The sequence below is a fragment of the Pelodiscus sinensis genome, chromosome 18, assembly GCF_049634645.1.
Source record: "Pelodiscus sinensis isolate JC-2024 chromosome 18, ASM4963464v1, whole genome shotgun sequence".
In the NCBI taxonomy this organism is placed as follows: Eukaryota; Metazoa; Chordata; order Testudines; family Trionychidae; genus Pelodiscus; species Pelodiscus sinensis.
Window position 1 is genome coordinate 27,749,483 of NC_134728.1, and position 12,967 is coordinate 27,762,449.

A 12,967-nucleotide genomic window follows, 5' to 3' on the forward strand; every position below is an offset into this window, starting at 1 on the left:
GCTTTACACGTTCACCAGTTTCCATGTGATTCTGTGCTCCCTGTGCTCCCAGGGGAGGATGCGGTGCAGTCCGCGGAGGCGTTGGGACCCCCGTGCTGTTCATCTAGGTCCCTGGCTCGACCCTGCAATCCTCTCCGGGTGGCCTGCAAGTGAGAGGGCTTGGGGAGGGGAGAGGCGATGGAGAGCTGTGTCACTATTGATGCAATTCTGCCCCCTACTGGTTGTCCGTGGAGTGGCACCGCCTCTTGGCTGCTTGCCTGCGAGCTTGAGTCCAGGGGCGCTCGTTTGCTCTGCCTGTCCGCGGTCAGAGGGGCATCAAGAGCCGCGTGGCTCTGAGGTCTCCGCCTGGACGGCAGGTTAGCAGGAGCCTGCTCCTCGTCTCCTCTCCCGCTAGGAAGGAGACTGGGCGGCAAGGTGCGTGCAGCAGGGCGGGGTGCGATTCGGGGCTTGGCGGCCAAGCCTGTCCCCAGTTAAGTGACTAAGGACGGAATTACTGTTTTCCGCCGAAAACGCCCGTGGGCCGTTCACACAAGCGGACCGAATCATGGGCCCCCGGAAACCTGCTGTTTTGCCCCCTTGGCTCGACCTAGCAGTGGTCCCTTCCTCGCTTGCCTTCCCGGCTGACCACAGGCCCAGCTCCGGCCCGATGCTGTGCACTGGCTCCCCCCACCCCCGGAAAGAGTGCAAGAGCAGGAAGCCTCGGTTGCTTGCAACATGTCCCCAAGTCCCTGCAAACAGGACCTGGCTGCGCAGCCAGAAGGATCAAACGGGGAGTGAGAAGGCAGCTTAATTCGGAGCAATTCTCCTCCCCTCCCCCCCGGTTCCTCCTGCTCTGGGTTTACTTTGCAATTCCTAATCCCGAGGCAGGGCAGGAGCGGGATTCTCTGCCTTCGGTAGAGGGTGCTTAACCAGACCGATTTCCCTGCGAGCACCGCTCGAGCCGAGCAAGAGGCTGGAGCGCAGACGGGGTTAGCTTCGGCAGCCGAAGTCTGGGTGGTGACGGTGCGGGGCTGTCTGAGGAAGGAGAGGAAAAGGCAGGCGTTAGGACTCAGGGGAAATCTCTGTCTCTGCCTCTCTTCCCCCTCCCCCTGCCTCAATCAGTTTGTGCTACTCATCAGATCAGGGTAGCAGCTCCAGCTCGGAGATACAGCCCCAACTCTCTGATGTACCAATGCAGGGGCTATTGGCGGGGCACCCAGACAGACAGCTGCACCTCTACCGCGGGAAGGGCAGGTGGACTCCAATAGAGAATGAACAGGATTGCCACGATTGTCTTTCTGGTGCAGCTGTTGCAAAAAGCAGAGGGGCAGGTCTTCGCAGGTGAGTTCATCCATTCTCCACTTGCTCGCTAGCAAACCCTTCGCGACGGCGTCCAACTTCCCGCGGGCAGAGCGCGAGCCAGCAATAAGGGGGTGGCAATGGCAATACGCTGCAATGTATCTAGTTGGGGCTGGGTTGTACGTCCATTCTGCCCGGCGCTAAGTTTGCCTTTGTGCAGGGATTTGCCTGTTTTGCTCGTCGGTGTGGCGGGTTAAATACAAAAGCCAGAGGCGAGCCGGATGCAATGCATTGAATTATGTGAGATCTGCCCTACCCTTTCTCCTACCTTCTTCACCTCAAGCTTTTTCTGAAGGATCTTAGGCTGGAAAGAATAGATTTGTCCCCTCAAAGCCCAGGGCAAGGAAAAGAGCAATCCTATTAAATGTCCTTCCAAAAGATGTTTGTCTCGGCTCGGTTTGTTTGCTTCCCTCCACAGGAGATGTGCGGTTTATATACATGTATATTTTTTTTCTCCCGGGGAGGGTTGTGTTTCTTTAAAAGTTGTGGCTGTGTGAAATGAAAGCATCCCTTTCATTCTTGGAGTCAAGGCAGCCGAGTCCTTTTTATAGTAAACAGTTGTTGTGAATCAAAGGCAGGGGTGAGCCTGGGAATAAATGTGCCACCTCGCTGTAAATCACTACTGTACCTTTAAACCAAAGTTGAGCAATACTTATTAGAACTTCACTGGCAGCTTTTCCCCTCTGCCCTCCCAGGATGTGGATGACTTTCTCTGGATGGCTGAGATACTTTGACTTCTTTTCGCACTTGGTTATTTTAATCTTTAGGGAACCTGTCTTAGACCAGTGATAGAAATGTAGCCGTGTTAGTCTGGTGTAGCTGTCTTAGACCAGAGACTGTATGTCGCTTAAGAGCAGCCGTCTAGTTCTCTCTTATCCCCCCGGCCACTAGTTCCCTGGTTGTAGCTGGGATTCCTTCAGAGGACAGGTGTCCATTGAGCCAGTTTTCTGCCCCAGATGGATCAAAGGGAGGATGGGGGGGGGGGGTTGATTCCTGCTTCCCCTCTTATCTCTTTGTCTGAGACGTGGAATCAGTTTTTTTGCTTCAATTAGCAAATCTTTAGAACAAACACAATCCAAAATCAAACACCCGCCACCGTTTCCTCCCTTTCCCAGCATCTTCTGCCTGAATGTTTAGGAGGAGTAAAACCAGCATCCCCGCTCCCGATTGCTGTTGTGGGCTGGCTGTGATACATTTCGCCCATTGAGGCTTAATTTTCATTCCCTGCTTTCAGCGGTGTTGCTCAGAACCTTGAGTCTGGGGCTCCGGACATGGGGCGGAATTCACAAGCTAAGAGACATCAAATGACTTTTACCCCGCGTCTATTAGATACGCACACTGGGCAGCTCAGCAAAAGGCTACCATGCAATCAGCTCCATGTGTTTAGCTGTAATGTTTCCACTGCGAACCCGTTTAAAAGAAAGTTAGCGTGAGGAGGGGGGAGTCTGTAAAAGAGCACCCATTCCACCCTGAGAAGTACAGGCTGCAGTCAGTCCAATGCTGTTTAATAATCAATTTATGGTTGGATTGCTAGGCAACAGCACATGTTATCGGATTTATTAACAAACCCATTGGGAATTACAATCTTGTTAAATAGCTCCCTTCCTGAGTAAAACTATACATGAAACTCATGGTGGTCTGTAAAAAAAAATGCCAGTTTGTAATGCCTGTTCTGAATGTGATTTCAGGATCTATAGGACTTGTTCCCTTTTGATGGATCACTTAGCTTGCACACTTAGAAAAACACCGATCTTTAAGTAAAATTGCGAACCTTTTCGTGCAAGGGAGACGTGAGTATGGGAGCGGATAAGTGATGGCATAAAAGGCGTAGAGTAAATGCAAGTGCAGTGAAAGCAAATGGCTAATCCTTTCCAACCCAGGGTGGGAATATTCCATTATCGCTGTTCGCTAAGAGGGAGAGCTGGTGTTTGAGCTGCCTGATTTTAATGTCAACTTTCACCTCTCACTTTAATGCCTGACTTCCTATTTAGCACGATAAAATGATCTTATTTGTACATATCAATGTGGCTGCTGAGCCACTTCTTTAATTGAGGTTATGTGGGAAGTGTTGCCACTATTTTAGATTACACTTGACAGCTGAGTTCTTAATGCCCTGTAACCAATTTGCACGGCTAATAGTCTGATGATAAACGCAAGTAGGCAGAATGTCCACGCACCCTGCACCTCTGTTGGATTTCAATTAAGTATCACGTTGTTTGAAAGATTCCCTCGGTTGTAGCCAATGCACTTGTTTTGTCTTCCATCAGATGGTGCTGTCTCCATAACTATTAAGATGCAAATACCTTTTGACTACTAGCGATTGAACTGTTTTTAATGCCTAATGTGTTTATTCAGCAGCCTTTTGTTAAACGTTCTGAAGTCATCGGGCAAGAAATTGGCTTCCCCCCCCACCCCCCCATGTGTGGTAACATATGTAGAAAGGGGGAAGCCAAGAGTTCAGTGTTGAAAACAAAACAACATCGAATCCCTTTCTACTTTTCCCACTTACTTTCCAGTGCTGTACAATAAAATTGGTATCAAATACTGGTGAAAATATAACAAATTGGCACTGGTTTCCTGCTTGCACTGCTTGTTTGATATCGGGGGACCTTTTTAATTCCTTTGGCTCTTCTTAACACAACTGTAGAGTTTGTGCTTTTTGTAACATTTTCCCTCCCTCCTCTTCTCTCACCAATTATTTTAGCTCCACACAATTTCCAGCATATTTTATTTATAACACTGTAGATCTGCTCTTAAGGCTTTAAAACTCCTTGCTGTAGGTTATAATTCAAATTAAGTTTATCTACTTTCCCCTAGAATACACAGCCATAAAATTCCAAGTACATCTAGCAACGGCTGATCCTCATTTCAAAAGATAAGGGACTTTCCTTCTGGGGAAATACTTCCCCTTATAATACATGTGTGTGCACAGCACCTCTTTTTTGACATGTGGACTTAGCCTTCCATGTGCTCTTTGTACTCATTTTACTGCTTGTGGAAATCCTACATCCATGAAATAACATTGAGGGGAACCTGAGACAATAGGTTGCACGGGGATTGCTCCCTTGGACACAAGGACCACATTAACATGACATTATTGTTTCTCTGACTGTATCGCTGATGTCCTTCCCTTTACCTTGCTTCACTGTAGCGGAGCTCTTAAGCATTTGGGCATGGATGAAGTGGATGTTTGTGAAGATTGATGCCAGGTCATAAAACCAAAACAACATAGAGTATGTGGAGGAAGTACAAAGAGGAGAGGCTAGAGAGAGATTAGGGGCATTTACTAACAGATATTGTCATTAGTAAATTGGCAGGGAAAAATGGATTTTACAACATAAGCTACTCTATGTGGCAATTGTTAACAATGTAGCCATTTAACTCACTAATCACTTCCCACTCCCTCTGGGGAACTGTTAGCAGCTCAGTTCAACTTTATTTTCCTTCCTAGCTGGCTTGATTTTTTTCTTTAATAAATGAACAATTAATGTTAAAGAAAGCGCTGTTTCCACAGACACACTAAAAAGTCGGTGTATGGTAAAATGCAGCACATTCACAACCTCCAGCTCAACCCTTCCCCCCATTTTGTTTCCTTTGCAAATACTCATCCTCATCCACGCCCCACTCCAGCCTGTTTCTTTCATTTTAAATTGTGGAATCCTGCAGCGTATGGTCCCAAACCCTACAATTTACAGTCATGTTTTGGGAACAGCCTGGGAGCATTACTATAGAATACTGGAATGTCATCATCTTTATAAAGCATCACAATCTGCTAATCTGAAAACCACTGTAATGCCAGAAATGTAGATGTGAAGCTTTATGGAATTTACCATGGGGCTAGGACAAAGATTGTTTCTTATGGGAACGAATATTCATGTTGTGTATGAAACCTATTTACCAAAGAGAATAATGAACAGATTTTCTTGTCTACTTAGTCTTGAAGAATTAATCCCTAGATAGATTAATGCATCATCATAATTTTCCCTGAATTGTCTTTCAACACTTGTTATTTGTATTAGTTTTTTATTATATTTATTAGGAGTGCAATGAGCTGTTTTGACTGGTATGTTCTTTGCTTCTGTGCTTTTTTATTATCTCATTAATAAAGAGATACAAAAGAACAATTGGCAGGTGTTGCTTTTTGGCTGAATGGAACACACAAGATAGGGAAGAGTGTGGTCTTATTGCTTTGCATACTAATGTTTGAGTATTTAACCATGAGTCTAAGTAAACACTTTTCACTCTGTTTGAAGTCAGGGTTGGTATTTCTGAATATCAGGCAAGAGGTGTCTCAAATCAAGCACCCAACATTTGAGGTGATTTTGAGAGATTTGTCTGAAAAATAAGACTAATAGGGTACTTCAGAGAGAGGTGTTCTGAGGTCTGATCAATATTTACTATGTCTTTTGTGATCTGTGGATGAAGGGAAGTGAGGAGTATGTATGCTTATGAACAATGTTTGTACCATCTAAGCAAGGTGCTGTATCTCCACATAATTCTTTGGATGCAAGCTGCTCCAAAACTGCTGCCTCAGCTCTCTGTAATTGCATGTCAGTGTAGCTACAAATGAAGCCTTTCTTACTGAGAATCCAAAGAGGGTCAGATCCTCCTCTCATAGAAATTAGCACAGGACTGAGGGACAGGTCTGGATTGCCCAATGTGAGATTCCATGCATGCTTTTAATGCTTTAATGTTTTACTTTTGTGAGGAGCACAGCTTTTGTATTGAATATGTTTGGCATTAACTGGCCTTTGGTTGTAATTTCTGAGTGGATTATAGTGTATCCTGATTTTACTGTACGTTCTAGGAAGCTCAGATTATCTCTTTTAAACTAGAGGATCTTAACCACAGAATTTCTGTTCCCATTGAAGCATACTACACTTCGGCTGTGTCTAGACTGGCCAGCTTTTCGGAAAATCAGCAGCTTTTCCAGAAAAACTTGCCAGCTGTCTACACTGGCCGCTTGAATTTCTGCAAAAGCACTGACTTCTTACTGTAAGAAATCAGTGCTCTTTGCAGAAATACTATGCTGCTCCCATTCGGGCAAAAGTCTTTTTCCGAAAGACTTTTGCGCAAAAGGGCCAATGTAGACAGCAAAGATTTATTTTCCGCCAAAAAGCCCCGATTGCGAAAATGGCGATCGAGGCTTTTTTGCGGAAAAGTGCCTCTAGATTGGCCACGGATGCTTTTCTGCAAAAAGTGCTTTTGCGGAAAAGCGTCCTGCCAATCTAGACGCTCTTTTCCAAAAATGCTTTTAACGGAAAACTTTTCCGTTAAAAGCATTTCTGGAAAATCATGCCAGTTCTGTAACTTTGGCTAAACTTTTCCTGTGAGAGTTTCCAGCAGCACATGACCATCACTATATAGATCGGGGGTGGACAATAATTTTCACAAGTGGGCCACGTAATTAATTTTAGTAAATGGTCATGAGTTGGCTCCACCCCGGAATGAGTGGGGTTTGGGGAGGAAGGGGCAGGGCTGGGGACTAGCCTCATGGAGCTGGAGGCTTTGAATTAAAAACACAGCAATGTGCTCTCGGCTCCTAGCCCTCCACTACCCCATGTTGCCTGGTAGCTGCCCGGGGTTGATGTGGCTATTTAAAGGGCTCACGACTCTGGCCCCTGCCAGGGTAGCACCACAACCAGGAGCCATTTAAATAGGTTCCTGCTGCATGAGCCATCCCCTGGAAATTTGGTGACATAGGCAGCAGGATGTAAATAGAAAGTGGCCAGATGCATTCCATGAGCTGGATCAAAGTGTTAGGTGGGCTGGATCCGCCCTCCCCCTCCCCCTCTCCCTCCCCCTCTCCCCCAGCCACATCTTGCCCAGCTCTGATGTAGACTCTGTTTGGGTAGAATTTCACCTGAATGCCACCTGCTCCTTTCAATAAGATGCTACTTTTCCATTTGTGCACCCTCAGCCTTCCAGGATATAAGCCCTGGATTATCATGACTAGCCTCCATTTTTTTAAATGCCATTTACCCTCGATCTCCTTGGTCACTCCCTTGAAATACTGTAGAGCCCATACTCTCACTGGGGAAGACTGATACAAGTAAGCAATGGGTCTGTGCCTATGAGTAAAGCCTTTGCAGTCTGTCCCTGTGTCTATTTGTCTGATGTAATTATGTGATAAACTATTGCTGCTGCTGTCCATTATTGCAAAATCTCAAGAATGTTTCTTCGTGGTAAAGAGACAATTCCTGTTTCTTAATCAGACCACATATCTTTTAATCAGCCCCATTTGTTTTTTAATGTCTGATCAGTGCATGTCATCTATCATATTGTCATTTTGAAATCTCAGACTGTGGACTGGCTCTTGGGGCATTTTAAAAGAGAGATTATGATGAATCAGTTAAGGTATTTAAAATCCTTTGAAGATCAAAGGCACAAAATAAGTGCTAAATGTTATTTATTATCTAGCATAGCACTGGGGAACCAGCAAAGTGGGGGCAGCATAGACCATATGCACCTGTGAGGAAAGTTTAGCAAGAAGAGAGGCAGAAAAACCCAATGAGAATGAGTCTATATAACACTCAATCTCCTCTGGGTTTCTGTTTCTCCTTTTTAATTAGTCCCTATAAATTAATTCAGAGCCAGCCACTTGATTCCTTGTTTCCTGCTGGGACTATGGGCTTGGGACTTCAAGTAGAATCCAAATGAATTCTGTCTCACAATTCAGAGTGGTGCAGTGTTTATAAAGTGACTGAGTGTCTGAACCAATGCATGGACCTTAAGGGGGTGGAGCCTGGATTTATCCTTTGGTATTTTGAGTTCCATCTTCCAGAAAGGCTGTGGGATTTGATGGCTGATGATGTGTGTGGTATGCACAGCTCATTGAGGCTGCTTGAACAGCTTACAGTTCCCAGCTGAATAAAGATGTTCACAGAAGTTACTTTGAACATTCTGTTTATGAAAAGTATCCCATGCTTTGCACTTTGCTGTCAAATGAAATTTCTTCAGATCTGACTTTGCAAAGGAAACAGTGTAGTTTGCCACATCTGCTTCTCATTCACAGCCTTGTCATGATCTTGGATTCATGCCAAGATGGGGATGATATGTAACATCTCAGGGAAGAGCTTCTGGCTGCAAGTGAGTTGGCTGCAACTGAAGCTTCTGAAGATGTACATGAAACAAAGGCGGGTTGCTAGCCTGCCTGCCTGCCCTCCATAGTGTTGTAAAGCAAAGCTTACTGTAGTGTTATTTGGGCTCTGATCCTTCCCTCCTCTACTTGACGTCAGTAGGGTAAGGGTAGTTCTATTGATTTCAACCTCTGCATGACACTTCATTAGAATTTCCTTTGTTAGAATTTCCTATTTTTGAATGCTACAGTCCCTTAAGATTTGGATTTGCTGTTGTTGTTTCACTGACTCATGAGGCTTGTAACATGGGGTATGTCTACACTACAATGTTAGTTCGAACTAACGGACGTTAGTTCGAACTAACATTCATAGCCGCTACACTAGCGCTCCGCTAGTTCGAATTTGAATCAAACTAGCGGAGCGCTTAGTTCGAACTAGGAAAACCTCATTTTACGAGGATTAAGCCTAGTTCGAACTTACTAGTTCGAATTAAGGGGTGTGTAGCCCCTTAATTCGAACTAGTGGGAGGCTAGCCCTCCCCAGGTTTCCCTGGTGGCCACTCTGGCCAACACCAGGGAAACTCTATGCCCCCCTCCCGGCCCTGGACCCCTTAAAGGGGCACGGGCTGGCTACGGTGCCTGAGCCAGGTGCAAGCCTGCCAGCACCCAGCCAGCAGACCCTGCACCTGGCACGGCACAGAGCCACCCACCCGATGTCCCCCAGCCCACCCCCTCTTCCCGGGACCAGGCTGGCGGCTCCCGGGAGCTTGCCCTGGACCGCAACAGGTGGGCACCTTCCTGGGCTAGTGCGGACATCGTGGACCTCGTCCATGATCTCCGCACTAGGCACAGGAAAGTGGCCGTCTAGGGCAGGAGAGCTGCCAGCCTGGCCACCCAGGAGCAGGTGTGCATGAAAATCAAGAGGGTCCACTGAGACCCCCGACCCTGAGCCCTGAGCTTACAATGGCCGTCCTGGGTCAGACCAAAGGTCCATCTAGCCCAGTAGCCTGTCTGCCGACAGCGGCCAACCCTTAGGACCCTGGAGGGGATGGACCGAAGACAGTGACCAAGCCATTTGTCTCGTGCCATCCCTCTCCAGCCTTCCACAAACTTTGGGCAGGGACACCACTCCTACCCCCTGGCTAAGACTACTCCATGGACCCAACCTCCATGACTTGATCTCACTTCCCTTTAAACTCTGTTCTAGTTGTAGCCTTCACAGCCTCCTGCAGCAAGGAGTTCCACAGGTTAACTATTTGCTTTGTCAAGAACAACAACTTTCTCTTACTAGTTTCAAGCCTGCTACCCATTCCTTTCCTTTGGTGTCCTCTAGTCCTTCTTTATGGGAACTCAGGAAGAACTTTTCTGAATGCACCCTCTCCACCCAACCCCTGCTTTTAGAGACCTCTATCCTGTCCCCGCTCCGTCTCCTCTTTTCTAAGCTGAACAGTCCCAGTCTCTGTAACCTCTCTTCATCTGGGACCTGTTCCCAACCCCTGATCATGTTAGTTGCCCTCCCCTCTCCCAGCCTTTCTCTTCCCCTCTCCCACTTCCTTTTCCCAGTCTCCCCCAGTTTTGTTCAATAAAGACAGAGTCAATGTTGGAAGAAACGTTATCTTTATTTTGTACATCAATAAGAAGGGGGGCTAGGGAAGGGTAAGTGGAAGGAGGTGAGGGAGGAATGGGGTACGAGCCCCCGATGGGGAGGACTGGGCTGGCTCTGTGGGCTTCTGGGGGTGGAAGCTCTCCTGCAGCCCCCCAATTACCCCCTCTCCCCAGATGGCAGCCTGCGGCAAGTGCAGCCGGGCTGATGGCCAAGTGGTGTGATGTGCCCAGTGTGGGTACTCCGGGCAATCCAAGCCAGGACTGCTTTGCAAGCGGGGCACCCCTTAGAACTGTCTGTCCAGGGTGGGGGTCGGGACTCTTTAAGCGCAGCCCTCGGCTAGCCTGAGACAGTATCTCCACGCTCTAAGTCCTCCTCTGATGCCCTGCCGGCACTGCTTCCGGCCATCCTTAAGCTCTGTTCAGGGTCCACTCAATGTGGACTTGCTAGTTCGAATTAGCAAAACGCTAATTCAAACTAGTTTTTAGTTCTAGACGCGTTAGTTCAAATTAGCTTAGTTCGAATTAAGTAATTCGAATTAAGTTAGTTCGAATTAACGTTGTAGTGTAGACGTACCCAGAGAGACTGTGAGGAAGAAGGATATAAGAATGACCATAATGGGTCACTCCAATGGTCCATTTAACCCAGTATCTGGTCTGATGACAGTGGCCAATTCCAGGTGCTTCAAAGGGAATGGACTGATAATAATCATTCACGGATTTACCTAATTCTTTTTTGAACCCTGTTGTAGACTTGGCCTTCAAGGGTAGTCAAAATAGACAGAAATAATGTCCAGGGTTCAAATTACAATATATATATATAATATATATATTTGTATACCATTCCTTGGGCCCAGGTATTCTGAGATTGACTCCTGCCCCGGCTTCTGATTTCCTCTAGCTTACGTGCTATTCAAAATTACTTGACAAATGACATGTCTGAATAATTTTTTGATTTGTAGGCTGAAAGTCAAGTTATGGGGATAGCTTTGAACATACAGGCCACATAACACTATTTCAGTACTCTAGTTGGGTTAGCTTATCTCTTAGAATCAGGTTTGCACTATGAATATTTGTGTTTACAAATTTGTAATTCACTTTGCATGAATGGTCTTCATTATTTGCTGAAAAAGGGCTGCCAGAAAAGTTGTTTACTAGAACATTCATGACAAGCATCTCGAGTACAGCCAAAGCCAATTCTTCTTGTTTTTTGTTTTAGTGTTTGCTCAGCTCTGTTAATACTCCTGTATTTACTCTGTAGCTGCATGATATTTATTTTCCAGTAACGATTAAGAATGAGTATTTAAATAGCCAGGAGTTGATTCAGTATTTACATTCTTTGACTTCAGTATTATCTAGTTCCTTTTTGTTCCCAAATAGGTCATTGTATTAGTAGCATAATTGAAGACCTCAGTTGATCCTTCTTTTCTATTCCCTGAGATCAATGCCAGGCAGTCCAAGTGTGAATGTGTAACATTGGATGGCAGCCCAGTAAAATCAAACATCTAGAAGGCTCTTTGCCTGTCATCGAGGAGACTGCTTGTTTCTTCTCCCTAAACTCAATTCCCCAAAAAGTAAAATGTTAGGTTTGAGGCAGACCATTTTATTCCTTCCAGGACTTGGCATAACATTCTGATCAGAAACACTCATTGGTCAGTGGCTTCTAGTTTTCTTCCCTCTGTTTCTAAGTCCTGGCTGCTTGTTGCTAGCACTGACTCATTCCCTTTAAGAAGAATGGATGTTGCTGAAGCAGCAGTAAGCCCATTGCTTGGGTCCAGCTTGTAAAAGCATGGAAGATAAACAGGCAGTTACAGTTGCTTTGTTTGCTAGAAATCCAGATATACTGCATATGACTCTCACATATACACAGATAGTGCTAAAGATGCTGCCTGCTTAGACGCTTCCTAGTTAAAATGGACTGAATGTTAAACTTTTGTGAAAACAAGCTTTTATACAACCTAAGACCAATGGGAATGTTTCTAGAAATGAGATAAAAAAATTGCGATGGAAATAGCTTTTTCACTGACTTTTTTCAGCAATGACAGAAATCAAAATGTTACAGCACTAAAAATCTGTCCCTTGGGGGGAAATGCTCTGGAGAATCTAATAGGAAAAGTTAATATTAATATATGGAGATATACTGATCTCATAGACCTGGAAGGGACCTTGAGAAGTCATTGAGTCCGGTCCCCTGCCCTCATGGCAGGACCAACTACCATCCCTGACAGATTTGCCCTAGATCCACTAAATGGCCCCCTTAAGGATTGAATTTATAATCCTGGGTTTAGTAGGCTAATGTTCAAACCACTGAGCTATCCCTCCCTCCTATAGGTAAAGAGGAGGAGTCTGGTGGCACTTTTAAAAAGTAAAAAATGTATAAGGGAATGAGGGCCCTAAAACATTTGGGTTACGTCTACACTGCCCAACCTTGCACAAGAACATATGCAAATGAGGCGCCATTCTTGTGCAAAAGCCCCTTGCACAAAAATGGAGGCTCATTAAGTATGCAAATGAGGTGCGGTGATATTAATTGCCGTACCTCATTTGCATATGTTCTTGTGCAAGTCTGGGCAGCGTAGGCGTAGCCTTGTTAAAGTAGCACTAGACTCCTTGTTGCTTTTGCTGAAACAGACTAACATGGCTACCCCTCTGTTTCCTAAAGGATTTATTTTAACATAGCCTATAGCAAGGCTTAGCAGGATTAGGTTTGTATTCTTTTGTAAATTTCATGGATAATATTAATGTTTATCATTAAGTATTTATTTTTATTTACATTTTCACAGAGGTGAAAATTATGGGTGGGTCAGAATTAATTTAATGACAGTATATTTTGAGATTAAAAGTGTTAAACCTTCCTAACTATTAAGAAATAAATGATCAATATAATAAGTCAAAATATACGAAGTAAACATCCTTAAATCAAAGTAAATTTTCAAGCAACACTTTTCC

The 12,967-nt window shown here is 45.3% G+C and overlaps 1 protein-coding gene across 6 annotated transcripts in view; it reads left to right on the forward strand.

The window, feature by feature from the left end:
• The first annotated feature begins 747 nt into the window (after nucleotides 1-747).
• PTPRT (protein tyrosine phosphatase receptor type T) overlaps nucleotides 748-12,967 on the forward strand; it is a 1,030,325-nt gene continuing 1,018,105 nt past the window's right edge. For 3 of the 6 annotated variants that reach the window (XM_075901347.1, XM_075901348.1, XM_075901351.1), the window contains exon 1: nucleotides 749-1,320. In XM_075901347.1, coding sequence (XP_075757462.1) covers nucleotides 1,251-1,320 — 70 coding nt within the window. In that variant the 5' untranslated portion in view covers nucleotides 749-1,250. Of the gene's footprint in view, nucleotides 1,321-12,967 lie in introns of all 6 variants that reach the window. The other 3 variants (XM_075901349.1, XM_075901354.1, XM_075901352.1) reach the window with 2 other exon arrangements.